Raw genomic sequence first — 16,688 nt, 5'->3', positions numbered from 1 at the left:
CCGCTCTGCCCAGCCGGGCACGGGGATGGTGGCATGGGGCTGTGCTGCCAGGAGGAATTCCTTCGGCCGGGCGCCCGCCGCCCTGCCCACGGGGAGGAAGCGGTGGCGGGGTCACAGCCTGTGCCGGCACCCCCACAGGGTGTCACCGCCGTGTCACCGCCTCGTGCTCGGGCTCTGGGCACTCAGAGGGCACGGTGGCCCCGGGGCTGGCACGGCTCCTGCCCGGTGCCCACGCTGCTGCTGCTCCCGTTTGAGCCACACGGTGCCGGGGCAGCAGCCGGGCGCACGGATGGCACAGCCCTCGCCCCCGGTGTGGCCGTGACAGCAGCTTGGACACCGCAGGGAACATCTGGTGACATCTGCCCGGTGGCACAGGGCCAGGGGGGAGCCCCAGTGCAGGGGGATGAGCGCTTGGGTTGGGTCAATGGGGGGCAACGAGGGGGACGGGGCAGCGCAGGGACCCCCAGGGTGCCACCCCTGACCTTCAGGGCCACGCTGGCACCCTTTGCCCGGCATGGGCACATGTCCTGCATGGCACCACCATGCGCCCCATCATCGGGTGGGGGGGCCGGGGCTGGTGCCCCCGCACTGCCACTGTCCCTGCGTGGCCATCACCCTGGAGCCATCTCCAGCTGTCACCCCCTGCCACCCCAGGGGCTGGGTGACCACCGGGAGGTGCCATCACCCCCCCAAGGACCGTGCGGGTCACCGGGGGGGATCCCCAGCCCCCCCCATCCCGGAGGCTCCCCCCCCCGGCTCGGGGGATGCCGCGGCCACCACGCCACCGGGATCCCGGGGCCGTGCCCGTGCGCCCCCCCCCACCTCTCCAACCTCCCCCACGCCTCAATCCCCGCCGCTATCCACGGGTCCCGGTGCGGGGGCTCCGAGGGGGGGCCCCCACCGGCTCCGGGCCTCCCGGGTCCCTCCCCGAACCGAGGGCGGGGCGCAGCGGCGGGGCGGGAGCCCGGGCGGGGCGGTGCGCGGCGGCGGCGGCGGCGGCGGCGCGGGAGCACTCACCGGAGACAAAGGCAGCGCCGGGAGGCGGCGGCGGCGCCGCGCACCGGGCGCGCACCGGGCTCCCCCCCCTCCTCTTTTTCCCCGTCCCCCCCTCCCCACCGCCGCCGCCCTATGGAGCCGCCGCCGCCGCCCGCTGCTTGAGCCACGTGCGCCGCCGCCGCCGCCGGTAACGGGAGCCGCGGGGGGGGGGAACGGGCGCGGCGCCCCCGCCTGTTGCGCGGAGGGGAGGGGAGGGGAGCGGGGCCGGGGCGGGGGCGCGCGGGGCCGTGGCCACCGGGAACCGGGGGCCGCCGGGGCGGAGGCGGAGGCGCGCGCACCGCGCGTTCCCGGGGCGCGCGCGCGCGCCCCCCCCCCCCCCCTTCCCCGCCGCGGCGGAGGCGCGCGCGCGCTCTCCGTGGAGGGGGGAGGAAGAGGAGGAGGAGGAGGAGGAGGAGGAAGGGGGGGGGCCGCTGCCGCGCCCGGCACCGGGAGCGGGGAGGTCCCCGCCGGGTGTCCCCATCCCGGCACCGGGGCACAGGCCGCGGGAACCGGGGGGGGGGGGGATGGAGAGAGGGAAGGGGGGAATGGGGGGGCTCGGCTCGGTGCCTGCCACCCCCCGGCCGGGACCGCGTGGGTGTCCCCCGGCACCTCCAACCCACGCGCCCCCGCTCCCCAAACGCCCCCGACACCCCCAGCCCCGATGTCCCCCCTCCAGCGCTATCCCTGGCTGCAAACGCCCCCGGTCCCCAAGTGCCACCAGCCCTCGGTGTCCCCAGCCTGGCCGTGTCACCGGCTCCTGAGCCACCGCCACCACCCGCACGGTGCCCCCATCTGTGCTGGCAGCGGGGACCCTGTTGTAGCCGTGGCCAGCGAGCTCTGCCCGCACCGTGCTGGCCTTGGCCAGCAGCTTGGGGAGCCCCAGCAACGGGCCCCGCTCCCCAAAAAAACGCCGCCTCCGCCCCCGCCTTTGCACGCCGGAGCAGCCCCCGCCGCACGGAGGGGGGACGCCGGAGCGTGGCTCCCCAGCCCCTTCCTTCCCCTGCCCTCCTTCCTTCCGGCTCGGCACGGCCCCGCTGCCCTGCCCGCTTCCCCTCCGGCCTCCCCGACACGCGGCGTCCCCGCCGTGGTCCCCTCCCCGGGCACCGTGCTCCAGCCCCGTGCCACGCGGGGACCCCGCGGCCCTTCGCCCAGCCGAGGCAGGCGGGAGCAGAGCCACGGTGGTCGCCCTGCCCTTGGCTGCTGCTCGCAATCCTCCCCGCTCCCCGGCGGCGATGGCGTTTTCTCCCACCCCACGATAAGAATAATCCTGACGGGTGCTTACGTGCCAGCCTGCAAGCACCCATGGGTGCTGCTCCCCGCTGGCTGATGCGCACAGCCCCCCCCCCCCATCCTTGGCACGGTGCTCGGCTGAAGGTGACCGAGCTGTCACCCTGCCCAAACCCAAGCACCGCGCGGGGGTGACGATCCCACCGCCACCAAACCCCTCCCAAATGTCCCCGAGCTGCCATGCGCTCCCTACAGCCACGAGGTCGCCGATGCCCGCCGTGCACGTGCTCCGATGTGCCACGTGCCCCACGCCTCGGCCACTCTCTCCTCCCACCAGGGGCACCCCATGGCCCCCCCGCTATGGGGCAGCCGGGATGGAGCCACCCAGGCACCGCAGCGCATTTTTGGGGTGGGAGGAGGCTGGAGGGCACCACGCGGCCTCGAAGGCGTCGATGCTGCGGGGCTGCGGCATCCACCTCCCGCTCCGGGGTGCCCGGCAGCTTTGGGGTGGATGCTAGGATGGGGGTGCGGGGGGGGGGGATCCGCAGCCGTGGGGGTGCCGGCGGGGGCGTGCGTGGGGCCGGGCACGGCTCCGGGTGCCGCTGCGCATGTGGAGCGAGTCTCCATGGGAACGGGGCATCCGCGTCCCCGCCACGCTCACGCTCGCGTCTGTCTCGTTGCAGGGCCCCCCCCCCATCCCAGCCCCGTTCCCCGGCGGCCCCCTCCCAGCGATGGGCAGCGGCTGGGCCGGGACCGCGCCGTACCCGTGCCCCCGCCGCCCGCCCCCCGCCCCGCTCAGCCAGGCCTGAGCCACCCGCTGCAGCCCCCCGGCTCCATGGCGAGGACGGAGCCCTGACGGCGGGCGCCCACGGGCCAGGAGGAGGAGACGCCGGGCACGGCATGGGGAGCCCCTCGGCCGCCCTGAGAGCATCGGCCCTGCCGCCGCCCTGAGCGTCCCGACCCCGACCCCCGAGGGCAGGGAGGAGCGGGGGGGCCTCCCCCCCCGCCAGCCGGCGGCGGCGAAGATGGTGATGTCCCAGGGCACCTACACCTTCCTCACCTGCTTCGCGGGCTTCTGGCTCATCTGGGGGCTCATCGTGCTGCTGTGCTGCTTCTGCAGCTACCTGCGGCGCCGGGTGAAGCGGCAGCAGGAGGAGCGGCTGCGGGAGCAGAGCCTGCGCGCCCTGGAGCTGGAGCCGCTGCACTACGAGGGCTACGGGGGCAGCCCCCCCGGCATCGCCGTCCCCCACCGGCTCCGCATGGAGCCCCACCACCACCACCACCACCACCCCCACATCCCTCCCCCGCGGCCCTGGAGCTGCCGGCACGGTAAGGAGCAGCAGCAGCGGGGCGCAGCCGCCGCCGCCGCCACCGCCACCACCATCGGGGCACCGCCGCGGGGTCCGCGCCCACCTCGCCGGGGAGCCCGGTGGTGGCCGGGGGTCGGCGCTGACGCCGGGGGGGGGGGGCTTTGCCCGGCAGAGTCGGACCTGTCGAAGCCGCCGTGCTACGAAGAGGCGCTGCTGATGGCGGAGCCCCCCCCGCCGTACAGCGAGGTGCTGATGGACACGCGCGGGCTCTACCGCAAGATCAACGCGCCCTTCCTGAGCCACGAGCGGCTGGAGAAGCAGGAGCAGCCCCCCAGCTACAAACCCCTTTTCCTCGACGCCGGTTACGGTTCGGCGCTGCACCTGCCCCGCTCGGCCAGCCCCGGGCCGGCCTGCCCGGACCTTTACCTGCAGGCAGAGTGCTCCCCGCGCATGTTCCCCAGCTGGACGGACTCGGAGCTCAGCAGCAGGGACACCTACGAGCCGGGGCCCTGGCACCTCCCGGTCTCCATGCCCCTCTTCGGCAGGACTACGGCCGTCTAGGGGTGGCCCCGGGGGAGCCGCAGCCGCCCGCGGGTGTCCCCCCCTTGATGCCGGGGGGGGGGGTTCGGCCACCCGCTTTGCCCCCCGGGGACGCCGTCCCCGTGTCGCGGGCCATCGCCGCCAGCGCGGAAGGGGCTGGTTCCCCGTCTCGCCCCCCCCACACCCTACACCCCTCAACCCGTCCCCTTGCCGGCACCCCCGTGGCCAAGGGGGGGGCCCGGAGCCGGGCTCGGACTCTGCTCTGTTTCTTATTTTGTTTGTTACAGTTTGAGAATAAAAGTTTGTGGATCCGGCTCGCCTCACCCCCCCCAGGCTGGCTGGCGTCGCGGGGCTCCCCCGGGGGGTGGCAGGGGGTCCCGTGTCCCCATCCCTGTCCGTCCCCCCCCCCCCCAGCAGGCGGCAGCCCCCGTGGGAGTCGCTTTTATTTATTAACATACATCAGCACGCCGCCGTTACAGAACTTGTGCTTTCCAAAAACAGTTACCGAAGGGGGAGAAAGGGGCCAAGCGAGGGGCGAAGCGGGGAGGGAAATGGGGAGGGGGCTCCGGCGGGCAAACCCTGCGCCCTGGGGGGGGGGGGGGGGAGGGGGCTCCTGGCAAGGAGAGGGGAGGGGGGGAAGCCCCACGCCGGCTCCCCATGTCCCCACAGGGTTTTGGGGCCGCAGCCTCGCCTCGGTAGGGTCACTTTATTGCCATATTCATTTATTATTATTATTATTATTCTGCTGATTTTTTTTTTTTCTGTTTTTTCATTATTTTTTTTTTTTGTCGAACTCGTGCAAAGTACTGGGGGGTTTGGGGAGGGGGGGAGGAGGGCGAGAAGAGAAGAGAGGCCCCTATCCCACAGCCGGACATGGGGGGGCTGCACGCGTACCCCATTCCCCCCCCCCCCCCAGTACAGGGAGCCGGGACGGGTCGGAGAGGGGGGGGGGGCAACTATCGGGGGGGGTCATGGGGGGGCTGACATGTCTCCTACCGACAACTTAAAAAAGAGAGAGAAAGAGAAAGGGGGGAGGGGGGAGCTGTAAAAGGTGCCCCGGGGCGGGGGCGCTGCGGGGCGGCCCCCCCGGCTCCCACCCGGAGGCCTCATCCTGCGGGGCCCCAGCGGGGAGGGGGCCGGGGCCGGCCCCTGGCCGCGGCCGCTCGCGCCCCAAATCTTGGGGGGCCCGGCTGCGTGCGCCGGCAGCGGGGGGATGGGGGGGGCCCAGCCTTACACGCCGCCCCCAAAGCTCTCCTCCTCCTCGGGCAGCGGGTCCGCGTCCCAGCACGTGATGTCGATCTCTGCGGGGACGGGGAGGGGGGGTCAGGGACCCCCACAATGGGGCCGTACACCCCCCCCCCCCCACCCCATAACTCGCCTCGTCCCCGCTCACCTGGGGGCTTGTTGTAGAAGACGGGCTGGGGGGCTTTGGCCGACGGCTCCTCGGGCTGCGGCGCCTCCTCCTCCTGGGACTGGCTGAAGTAGCCCTCGCTGGCCTTTTGGGGGGGGGGGGTGGTTATTGGGGATAAACAGTGCCCCCACGGTCAGGACCCCCCCCAAAAAAACACAGACACGGTGCCAAGCCCCCCGTCACGGTGCTCACCTGCTCGCCGCGGCCCGGCGTGCCGTCCTTGGGGGCCATCTCCCCGTTGGTGATGAGGGGGGGCTCGTGGCCCGGCCCGGCGTCCTGGTAGCCGAGCCCCGCCGGGTGGGGCCCCCCCGCAATGGCCTCTTCTTCTTCCTCCTCCTCCTCCTCCTCCTCTTCTTCCTCCACCACCTCCTCCCTCTCCGCGTCGCAGAAGGTGGCGGGGGGCTCGGGCAGCTCGTCCAGGCTCAGCAGCGGCCCCTCGTCGGGGGCGGCCGGGGGGGGCCCCTCGGGGGCAGGCGTGGGGGCGACGGGCAGGGGCCAGGCGGTGGCGGGGCCGTCGCTTTGCCACAGCTCGATGAGGGGCTCGGTGCTGCCCGGTGCCACCGCGGGCTGGGGCTCGGCCGCCGCGGGCAGCGGGGACGGGTCGGTGGGCTCCAGGGTCACCAGGTCCCCCAGGGAGTCAGGGGTTGCCCACGCCGGCCGGGGGGGGTCGGGTTGGTCCCCCGGGGGCTCCGCGGTTTTGTCCTCGGGGCCCGGGAAGGGCCAGTGCTGCTCGGCCACCGCTGGCTCGGCCACCTGGGCGCTGCTGGGGCTGGGGGAGTCTGCAAGGGGACGGGGGGGACAGGGGTCAGAGGGGGAAGAAGTGTCCCTAAGTGGGGTGGGGGCAATTGGGGACAGGAATGGGGTATTTGGGGTGGGGGGTGGTGAGGGGCTGGCTGGGCAGAGAGGGGGTTGGTGGCATGCGTCTTAGAGGATTTATAGGACATGGTGTGGGGTGAGATGGTCACCTGGGGGTGCAGAGGGGACGGGTGGTCCCTGGTGGGGGTGAGGGGGGTGGCTGGGAGGTACAGGGAGGGGATGGGGAGGGAAAGAGACGCAGAAGGGGAAGCAGGGATGCAGCAGGGGTGGGAAGGAGCCAGCAGGGATGCAGCAGAGGGACAGCAGGGGTGTGGGAGGGGTGCAGCGGGGATGGCCAGGGTGTACGGGGGGGGGGCGAAATGGAGCGGGGACAGCGGGGATGGAGGCAGGGATGGGGATGCAGCGGGGATGGAGGTGGATGGGGATGCACCGGGGGGATGCACCGGAGCTGGGAGGGGGGCACGGGGGACGTGTGATGGATGCAGCAGCAACGGCGGCGGGGAGCAGCGGGCGCACGGGGGACGCACGGGGGACACGGCGCAGACGGCGGGGACGCGGCCAAACCACAGGGGACCCCAGGAGCAGCAGGGGATGCACCGGGGACACACACACACACACACGGGTCTGTGGGGTCTGTGGGGTCTGTGGGGTCTGTGGGGCTGTGGGGCAGCCCGCCAGCCCCTCGCCCACCTTTGGGCGTTGCTGGCGTCTCTTCGGCCGAGCCGCGGGCGCCCTGCTGGCCCAGCGGCGTGGAGGCCGGGCTGGACTCGCAGGGGCTGCAGCCCGCTGCCGAAGCCTTTCGGTAGGCGTCCGACTGGCTGCCTGCGGACAAGGGAGACACGGCTTGGGGTGGGGGGCACCCGGATAGGGAGGGGGACCCAGCGCCCCAAAGCCGCCCGCGCTCCTGCCCCACGCCAGCCCGGCCAGCGGGTGTCCGACGCACGCCGCCACCTACCTGCCGCCGCCTCGTCGCCCTCCTGCAGAGCAGCGGAGAGGCACCCATGGGTGCTGCGAGCCCCCCAAGCCCCTCCCAGGTGTCCCCACACAGCCGCAGCCCCCATCCCTGCCGCAGCACACGCTGGCCCTGCCCGCACGCGGCCCCGGCACAGCCTCTCCTCGCCACAGGCACCGCGCTGTGCCCGCTCTGCCCCCACGGCCGGGGGGCACAGCCCCACGTGGCCCCTTCGGCCCCACAGGCACGGTCCTCGTCCATCCCTCGCTGCCCCACAGGTGCTGCATCACCTCCCCCGGCACGGCTCTGCCCTGTCCCCATTTGTCCCCTGGGTACAGCCACGGGGCTGCCCCGGCCATACAGGGCGCACGGCCCCCTCGGGGTGCCCGCGGGTAGGTGCTGGCTCGGCCGTCGGTCCCACGGCTCCGTCCTCGTGCCCCAAGCCCAGTATGTGGAGGGGTTGGGGAGGGGTGCGGGGCCCGGCCCTGGGGGGGACTGCGTGCCCGGGGGGCTCCCAGCTACCTACATGGGAAGAAAGAGGAGAGATTTGGGGTGCGGTGGCAGGAGATATAGGGGAAAGGGGTCCGCGGGGGGGAGGAGGAGGAGGAGGAGGAGGAAGGCGGCCCACTGTCAGCTGTCTTTATGAAAGGACAGTGCAGACGACCTGCCGAGAGAAAGAAAGACAGACAGACAGACGGACGGAGAGAGAGAGAGCAGAGAGATGGGTCAGTCCCTGCTCCACGGGGCCGGGGCACCGGGGCACCGGGATGGAAAGGATGGAGAGGGGGGGAGGCAGCACTGACAGCGGGGTGGAGGACGGCGGGACAGCAGGACAGCAGGACAGCAGGATGGCAGGACAGCAGGACAGCAGGACGGCAGGACAGGAGGCAGCACCAAGTGGCCAGGTGGGGAGAGAGGCCAGGACACAGCCACAGGACACGGGGACCTTCTGTTCGCTCAGGCCCCGCACGGCCCCACAGCACGGCCCCACAGCACGACCCCACAGTGCACACATGGCTCCAAGGCACGGCCCCATGGCAAGAACACACAGCACAGCCCCACGGCACAGCCCCATGGCACAGCCCCACGGCACAGCCCGACCCACAGCACAGCCCCACAGCGTGGCCCCACAGCCGGCGGCACCCACCCCAAGAACAGCCAGCCCCTGCCCTAAAGCCACAAGCGGAGCCCCAGGGCTGCACCCCACACGGCAAGCCCTCGGCAGGGCCAGCCCCACTGCCAGGGCCAGCTGGTAGCACCCAGACCCCAAAAAGAGGCGCCCTGCCCCGTTGTACGCACTCATCCTGGCACCAGAGACCCTGGGGCAGGCACAGCACCACAGGGCACATGGGGTGCCCCACACACACCCAGCCGGGGGCACACCAGGTGCCCCATTGCTGCCCCCCTGCCCCAGCCCCACCGCTGCCCTTTGTAGCTCTCAGAGCTTCCTTCCCAAGCCACCGCCCGGTCCCCAAGCTGTCCCCACAGCCGGCCCACGCCACCACCCCGTGTGCCAGCAGACGGGTGGGCAGAGGGCACCCAGCAGCGAGCGGGATGAGGGATGAGCCCCCCCCCCTTGTTGCAGCACCCCCCTGGAGGCGCAAGAAGACGCGAGGCCACCTGAGGAGCCGTGGCGGTGCTGAGCAGGATGAGCGCAGCGATACCCCCAGAACCCAAACCCACAGCCAAAGGGACAGCAGAGGGGACCCCCCATCCCTCTGTGACACGGCGAGCTGCGGGCACCCCGGTGGCACCGCACTCACCTGCTCCATGGTGACCCCCCCCGTGTCCCCCCCCCAGCCCCTCACCTGTCCTGTGGCTGCCCGGTGAGATGGCGTCGCTGCTGCCCGATGCCACCCGCTCCTGCTGCTTGAAGAAGTCCCGGGGGTTGTCGGGTCGCTGGGCGATGATGGCAGCGGCCTCCTGCGGGGAGGGGGCAGGCTGGGACCTGCGTCCCGTGGGGGGCACCCCCGGCCGGGCAGATTTGACCCGCTCCAGGTCCCATCCAGCTTGGGGAGCGGAGCCGGGCGCCGGGCAGGGCGCTGCTGCGCTCACCTCCACCTCCGACTCCGATTTCCGCAGCTGCTGCCTGTCGTCCTCCTCTTGCTGCTCCCCCTGCGACGAAACGCCCCCGTCACCGCCACCTCCGGCACCGCCACCCCCAGAGCCCCCATCCCCGTCCCCACAGGGGCACTCACGAAGATGGACTGCTCCTTCAGGCGCTGCCGGGCCTCCTCCGCCTCCATGCTCTGCTGCTTCCTCCTGGCAGGAGGCACAGGAATGGGGCTGAGCGCTGCCACCGCCACCCGTCCCCGTCCCCATCGGGGCCCAACACCCACATGGCCACCCCAAATCCCCCCCTCCATGCCTGTGCTCCTCGATCTGCTCCTCGCGCTCCCGGTAGCGCCGCTCCCGCTCCTCCTGCTCCAGCCTCTCCTGCTCCATGCGCTCCTGCTCGAACCGCAGCCGCGCGTCCAGCGCCTTTTTCCGCTCCTCTTCCTTGCGCAATTCCTCCTCTTTCTGCGGGGACGGGGTCGGGATGGGGCCATCAGCCTGGCCCGGGGGACATCCCGTACCCAGCACCCAAAACCATTGCGCTGACCTTGGCCTGTTCCCAGAACTGCTCCCGGTTGAGCCGCTTCATCTCCACGGTGGCGTCGGTTTTCTGGTAGCTCGTGCCCTGGGACGGAGCAGAGTCAGGGGGGGTGGCTGGGACCAGCGAGGGGAATACGAGTAAGCGGCACGGGGGGGGCCTGGCCTGGCCAGCGGGGTGATGCCACCACCCAGGGGACATTACCACGGGCTCGGCGTTCTCGTCCTCCCGCAGCCGCAGGCGGTGCAGCACGGGGCTGGAGACGCGGGCCAGCCCGTTGGAGAGCCGCTGCCCGATGGCCCCCGGGTCGATGTCCTCCACGCTGCTGGCGTTGACGATCACGTCCACGCCCTGGGGGCGAGACCCATTAGAAACACCCCCCCGGCCATCACCCCGAGCTCCCCGGCGCGAGGTGTCACCACCACCCCCGTCCCCGTTGTCACCCACCTGGAAGAACTCGGCGATCTTGGCCACGTGGCTGGCACAGGCGCACTTGCGGGCGTCGGGCACGTCCTCGCCCACCTGGGGTGGCCAGAGGGGAGCTGAGACGGGGGCACAGAGCCGAGGGGGGGGATCCCACGTGCCCCCCACCCCGCTGACATTCACAGGGTACCCGCAACCGTTCCCCTGTATCACCTGTGCTGTTATAGGACCCCCCGGTGAGGGGGTGCCCGCGCGCTCCCCCTACTCACCCAGTTGACGAGGACATATTTGGGGAGCACGGCCTGGGGGTCCTTGACGCTGCAGAAGCCGTACATCACCTTCTGGATCTCAAAGTGGCCGGAGAGCTCCAGCAGCCCCCCTCCTGGCAGGGCACACGGCACCCTCAGCTCACATCCACCCGGCACCGGGACCCCCGGCCAGGATGGGCGCTGGGGGGAGCGGAGCCGGGCGCAGGGGGACGAGGACGAGGACCTTACCTCCCGACGCTGCCAGCTTCAGGTCATCGGAGCCATCCTCGTACGTGTAGAGGGCCCTGGGGAGGCAGAGGGGTGAGAAATGGCCCCACAGAGCCATGGGGAGCGGGGGGCAGGCTCCTCGCCTCCCCCTCCTGGTGCTGGTGACGCTGAGAGCGGGGCAGGGACAGGTCCCGGGGACAGCCCCTGAGGTGTCCCCAGGGTGCCCCAAGCCCCCATTGCCCATCAGCACCACGAAGGGCCCGGCTGCCCCATAGGCATGGGGCACATGGGGTGCTGCAGAGCAGGGGCTGGGCACTGCCCCTGCCCCCAGGATTTAGGGCAGGACCCCTTCCCCACCCTCACATCCATGGGGTGAGGTCCTGAGGATGGGCACAGAGGGGGCACGGGGCCCAGCTGGGTGCCGCCACCCATCCCGCAGCACCCCCAGCTCCCCGCACACCCCCTCCCCGACCCCCAGCCCTATGGGGACGGGCGGCTTTGGGGCCAGCCCCGCGCCCTGACGGGGAACTCGGGGCCGCTCACGTTCCCGGCTGCGTGAGCCGCCGGCCCGCCAGGCTCCAGGCCGGGGGAGGACGCCGGAGCTCCAGCAGCAGCAGCAAATCAATGTGCCGCCGGGGTGTGATGGGGCCGTCATGGAGACCGTTCCTTGGAAACCGTTCCCCGAGCTTGGGAAAACCCCCTCGTGCCCCCGCCGAGCCCCACAGAGCCCCCCCCCACGGGGCTCCGCAGCCCCTCCGCCAGCCCTCGCGGCCCCCCCGGGTGCAGGCAGCGGGCTATGGGGTGGGGAACGGGGGGAAGGAGGACGCGTGCGGGATGGGTCCGGGGCGGGTGGGCGAGGGATGGAGGTTGCCATGCAACCAGCATCCTCCGTCGCCACGGCAACCCCCCCCCATCCCAGCTGGGATGCAGCTCGCCCCGATGACGAGGTGATTAGCGGAGGGGAGCGGGGGAGGCAGGCAGGCAGCGGGGGCCTGGCGGGCGCCCAAACCCGCCACCGTCACGCGCTGCTCCCGGGGAGCCCGTGCCGGACCCTATTCCCCATACCCCCTTCCCCTCGGTCCCCATCCCAAATCCATTCCCCCCCCCCAACAAAGGCAGGAGGGCGGCTGTGCCGATCGGCATGGCGGCACCCAGGCGGTGCTCGCCCGGTGCCAAAATCTCTGCGGTGCTGGGAAAGGGCAAATTCATCGGGGCTGGCGGCTTCCAGGAAGGGGAGGGGATGGGGATGGGATGGGGATGGGGATGGGATGGGGATGGGGATGGGGATGGGATGGGGATGGGGAGCAGGCAGCCCCCCACGAGCAGAGCCAACCCCGCACCGGAGCCACCCAACTCCATCCTGGCCCCTTCCAGCTGAGAAAGGAAGGGAATTTAGGGCCATGCCTAACAAAAGAAGGGAAAACAGGCCTCCCTCCTCACCCCCCCAGCCCCGTTGTCCCCGGTCTCCCCCAGCCCCGCTCCCGCAGCAGAGCCACAGATAATTGCACCAACAGGATTGCCTTTAATCCTCCTGGCCAAATCCCGCTAATCGGGGCTGGGGGCAGCCGAGCGGCCGCGCGGCGCGGTCCCGCAGTGCCTCTGCGCCGGGGAAAGGCAACAAACACGGCCCCGGCCCCGCTTCTTCCCCTGGGATTGGGGTGGGAGATGCAGTTTTGGGGGGGCTGCAATTCCTGCGGGGGGGTTCGGTGTTGCAGGCAGGGGCTGGGTGCTCCGGGAGTGGGATGCAAAAGGAGGGCACAAGTAGGGCGCAGCCAAGGTGTCACCGCCGGGGCAGCCGTGTGGGTGCTGGGGCACCCGGTGCCCGCTCCCCCCAACCCCAGGACCCCCCCCCCCACGCAGGGTGATGCCCGAGCTGGGTGCTGCTGCCAGCACCCAAGGGTGCTCATGGGGCAGCTGGGCCCTGCCACCAAGGGTATCACCCCCAAAAAGGCCCCGTCCCCGCTCTGGGATGGACAATCCGAGCATTCCCAGCCCTGTGGGGCCAGTAGCAGCTCTGGGAACCCAAAAACATCTCCACGAACCCAGGCAGCGGGGACCAACCCCACAAGGATGGTTCGGGCTGCAGTGGGCATCCCCGACCCCATCCAGGGGCTGCAATCCCCCCGCTAGGTCCCCGCAGATTCCCCAGCCCCTTCCCTGGGCTCTGGGATCCCCCCTGGGTGCAAGGGGCAGGCAGGGAGGGGGTCATCATGGCCAGGGGACCCCCATCGCTGCCTGGGGGTGGGAAGAGGAGCCCGCTGCCCTCCCACAGCCCCCATCGCTCGCCGGTGCAGCACCCATGGGTGCCAGCACCCGGTGTCCCTGCAGCCGCCTGCCCCCTGTGCCGTGTCCTGGGGGGGTTTGGGGGGGGGGCTCCCCATCCCGCCTGCCCCAGCCCGGGCACATGTGTTTCCAATGTGGCTGCGAGCTCCAGGGAGTCGGCGTGCTCAGAAAGCAGCACCAAATTCCTTTCCTATCGAGTAATGGGCCCCAGCAGCCTCCGCGAGGCCGGGCAGGGGGAGGGGAGGCTCGGACCCTCCAGGACTGGGCTCGGGGGCAGGCTTGGGGGTGGGAGGGGGGGGAGAGGAAATCCCAGACTAAACATCCCGAGGCCACGGGGATCCCGGCGTTCCCCAGAGCCAGCGCTGCCGCCGCCGCACCGCGCGCTCAGGTGCAGTGTCCTCGCAGCCCCGGCTCACCCTGCCCGGTGCCACCGTCGGGGAACGGTCCCCAGGGTCCCCAGATGTGTGTGTCCCCCCCCACAGCACCGCTCCCCACCCCACACCCAGGGTGGGCACCGGCACCGGGCCCTGCGGCGGGGATGCTGCTGGCACCGTGCGCCGCGGGTGACCGCGGGCTGGGGAAGGACGGGGCGAAGCTCAGCCTCCAGGACGGAGGCCGTGGGGGCTCGGTGATAGAAGGGGGGGGGACGGGCTCCTCCGCTCGCCTTTCCCGGGAGCCGTTTCTGCTGCTCTCAGCAGCTTTGGCAGGGAGGGATCCTTTGCGGTGATGCCGGGCAGCGGGATGCACCCGGGGCTGACAGCTGCCTCCTGGCTGGTGCCACGCACCGCAAGCGGCCACCAGCGGGGCCACCGGGACCCCGGGGCTGGTGGGGAGGGGGCTGTGCCCGTGCCCCCCCCCCCCCCAGCCCAGGATGCAGCCAGCCGGGGAGCAGCGCACAGCACCCCGCTGAGCCCCTGGGTGCCTGCAGCACCCACCGAGGGGACAATGAGGGGGTCCCGGGGGTCAGCCCCGGTGCTGGGGGCTGGGGGCAGCGGGGCTGCGGTGGGAGATGCCCCCTGATGGCTCCGGGATCAGGGCTGCGGTGGGTTTGGGGGCTGCAGCGGGGCCTGGAGCTGCCAGGCCTGCGGCATGGGATTTCCTGGAGAATTTGGGGTGCAGCCGAGCACCCCAGGGTGCCCCCAGCCCCAGCCCCAGCTCGCTGCAGCACGGCCCCGGGGTGACCCAGCACGGCCCTCCCGGGGACCCGGCACCCACGGGACCCCCGGGGGCTGCGGGGAGCGGGACCGGGGGAACCGGGGGGGTCCCCAGCTCCCTCCCGACCACAGGCCTGGCTCCACCAGGGCCGGGTGGGGGGCGTCCCGTCCCACCCCACCCCATCCCAGCACCGTGCTCGCAGACAATAGCGAGGATCCGCAGCATCCCGGTACCGGGCCCGGCAGCGGGGGGACCCCCGGGCCTGTCCCCACGCACGGTACCGGGGGGGAAAGGAAGGACGGGGAGATGGAAGGGGGGGTGAAACGGACCGGGAAGGGGGTGGGGGGGGCCCGTCGGTGCCCCCACGTGCCGGCGGGGCGCAGACAAAGCGGGGCCGCGCCCGGCGCGGTGCGGGGCGCTGCGGGCACCGGGCAGGTGCGGGCACCGGGGGGGGGGGGGGGGCGGCGGGGCCGGGCACACCCCCTCCACCGCCCCGCCGGCCCCGCCCGCCTTTGTGTGCCGGGGCTGCCGGCCCCTCCCGGTCCCCTCCCGGTCCCCTCCCGGTGGCTGCAGGTGGCGGGGGGCGGCGGGGGCGCGGCCCCGGTGGCGGCGAGGACGCGCGCTCGGTGCCACCGGGCGGCTCCGTGCGCACAAAGGGGGGCCCCGGCGGCGATGGGGAAAAGACGGGGGGGGGGGGGGACACACAAAGGGGAGGCGGCGGCGGCGGCAGCGGCGGCGGGGGCGCGCTCACCAGTCGGTGGGGCTGTCCTCGCCGATCACGTCCTGGTAGGAGGCGAGCAGCTCCAGGCGGTGCGCCGCGAAGCCGACGCCAGCCATGGCGGGGCCGGGATGCTGCCGGGGGACCGGAGGGACCGGCCGCCTGCCCGCCTCCGAGACACTGCCGCAGCGGCCGGGCGGAGGGGCGAGCGGCGGGGAGGCTCCGCCCGCCGCCGCGCCCGGTCCTAGCGCCGCGAACGGCGGCCCCCAACCCCCCCCCCCCAACCCCCCCCCTCCTCAATCCATGCCCCCCCCCCCCCCCCTCCCCTTCTCCCGCCCCCGCCCCGGCCCCCGCCGCGCCCCCGGGGCGCGCCCTCCTCCCCCCCCTTCTCCCGTTCCGTGTCCTCATCCTCCTCTTCCCCCCCGGTCCCCCGGGGGCACCCCCTGTGTCCCCCCCCCCCCGGGTGCTGCTCCTACCGGGGACCCCTCATCCCCGGGATGCCTGCGCCCCGACGGGACCCCCCCTGCCACCAGCACCCCTCCATCCCAGACCCCCCACGCTCCACCCGTTTTGCCCTCTGAGCCCCCCCCAAGCTGTGCCCTCAACCTTTGTGGGGTCCCCTGTGCCGCGGGGTCCCCTGTGGTGCCAGCCTCCGTCCCTGCCCGTCCCAAATGTGTGGCTCTGACCCCAAACCGCCCCAGCCCCCCACAGCCCCGTCTCCACCGGGTTTTGCCCCTCGTGCGGACCCCCCAGAGCTGCCCCCAGCAGACCCTAAGCAGGACCCTGTGGGGCCAGAGGGTGCCCAACACCAGCTCCATCTGCTCCCAGCCAGGTGGGCAGCCCCACACCAGGGACACTGGGGTCACCCTGCCCCTGTCCCCACACCCCAGGCACAAAAGGGGCCAGCAGCCGTGTCAAAGGGACACCCACCCCGGGGTGACAAAGCCAGGGGGGGCAATCCCTGCAGCTCAGGGCACCGTGCCCTTGAGAGCCACCCAGCTCCGAGCCCCCCGAGCGCAGCGGGACGAGGCCGGGGTGGCTGCCCCCTGCCCACGCCCTCCTCATAGCGGTGTTTCTGAGCCAGGCCGAAGCCGGAGCCGCCCTTGGAGGCTTGAAGAGGGCTCGGGAGCAGCTGTCGAGCAGCTGCCGGTGCCGGTGCGGGGGCCGGGGGTTGCGGCAGGCGCCCCACAAGCGGCCCAGCTGCCTTTGGGGTGGTGGCGCTGGGAGCCCGCGCTGGGACCCTCGGAGCCCAGCGCCGCGAGGCTTTGTTCTCGGAGCAGCGCGGCTGCAGCCCCTCCCCAGGCTCCACCTCCGCAGCCCACCCGAGACCCTCCTTCCGAGACCCTCCTTCTGAGACCCTCCTTCTGAGACCCTCCTTCCCAGACCCTCCTTCCGCTGCCTGAGCTCCTCGCACGGTGCTTGGAGCCGCTCTCGGCACAGCACGGTGGCTCTTTGGCTCCTGGAGGCCATCAGTAGGGACCAGAGGCAACGGGGCACCAACGGGGCACCAACGGGGCACCAACGGGGCACCAAGTGGTGAAAGCAGCAGAGCCCCCGCTGGGTGCAGGCCACCAGCACACGGAGAGGTTTTGCTCTGACCTCTGCCACCCCGTCCCCATCAGCCCGGAGCAGGCTGGGGCTGCCCTCGCCCCACTCCAAGGTTTTGCCCTGCGGCTCGGCCAGCACAACCCGTTCCCAGGACGTGCCACCCTGGGGCCCCGTCACGCGTGGCTGCCTGCCCCTTCCCCG

The 16,688-nt window shown here is 72.5% G+C and overlaps 2 protein-coding genes across 4 annotated transcripts; one reads left to right on the top strand and one right to left on the bottom strand.

Annotated features, from left to right (window-relative positions):
- The first annotated feature begins 3,148 nt into the window (after positions 1-3,148).
- Positions 3,149-4,426, top strand: PRR7 (proline rich 7, synaptic). Its single transcript, XM_027468409.3, has 2 exons — positions 3,149-3,591; positions 3,745-4,426. Exons 1-2 carry the CDS (start codon positions 3,288-3,290, stop codon positions 4,131-4,133), a joined length of 693 nt encoding a protein of 230 aa, XP_027324210.1. The 5' UTR covers positions 3,149-3,287; the 3' UTR covers positions 4,134-4,426.
- Positions 4,427-4,542: 116 nt separating this feature from the next.
- On the bottom strand, positions 4,543-15,222 carry DBN1 (drebrin 1). 3 transcript variants are annotated; one of them, XM_027468404.3, is made up of 15 exons: positions 14,973-15,219; positions 10,805-10,860; positions 10,577-10,689; positions 10,332-10,406; positions 10,089-10,235; positions 9,894-9,971; positions 9,660-9,811; positions 9,490-9,553; positions 9,347-9,406; positions 9,100-9,214; positions 7,818-7,955; positions 7,030-7,161; positions 5,716-6,302; positions 5,506-5,608; positions 4,543-5,413 (listed from the first exon to the last, which is right to left on the bottom strand). In XM_027468404.3, the coding sequence occupies exons 1-15, from the start codon at positions 15,056-15,058 to the stop codon at positions 5,343-5,345; spliced, it is 1,977 nt and encodes a 658-aa protein (XP_027324205.3). In that variant the 5' UTR covers positions 15,059-15,219; the 3' UTR covers positions 4,543-5,342. The 3 variants fall into 3 exon arrangements, with proteins under 3 accessions (XP_027324205.3, XP_071879611.1, XP_071879612.1); XM_072023510.1 differs by lacking the exon at positions 7,818-7,955 and having other exon boundaries at positions 14,973-15,221; XM_072023511.1 differs by lacking the exons at positions 7,030-7,161; positions 7,818-7,955 and having other exon boundaries at positions 14,973-15,222.
- Between the last annotated feature and the right edge of the window lie 1,466 nt (positions 15,223-16,688).

This window comes from Anas platyrhynchos, chromosome 14 (assembly GCF_047663525.1).
Source record: "Anas platyrhynchos isolate ZD024472 breed Pekin duck chromosome 14, IASCAAS_PekinDuck_T2T, whole genome shotgun sequence".
Classification (NCBI taxonomy): Eukaryota; Metazoa; Chordata; class Aves; order Anseriformes; family Anatidae; genus Anas; species Anas platyrhynchos.
The sequence above is the reverse complement of the archived record's forward strand: the minus strand, read 5'-3'. Positions and strand labels throughout refer to the sequence as shown.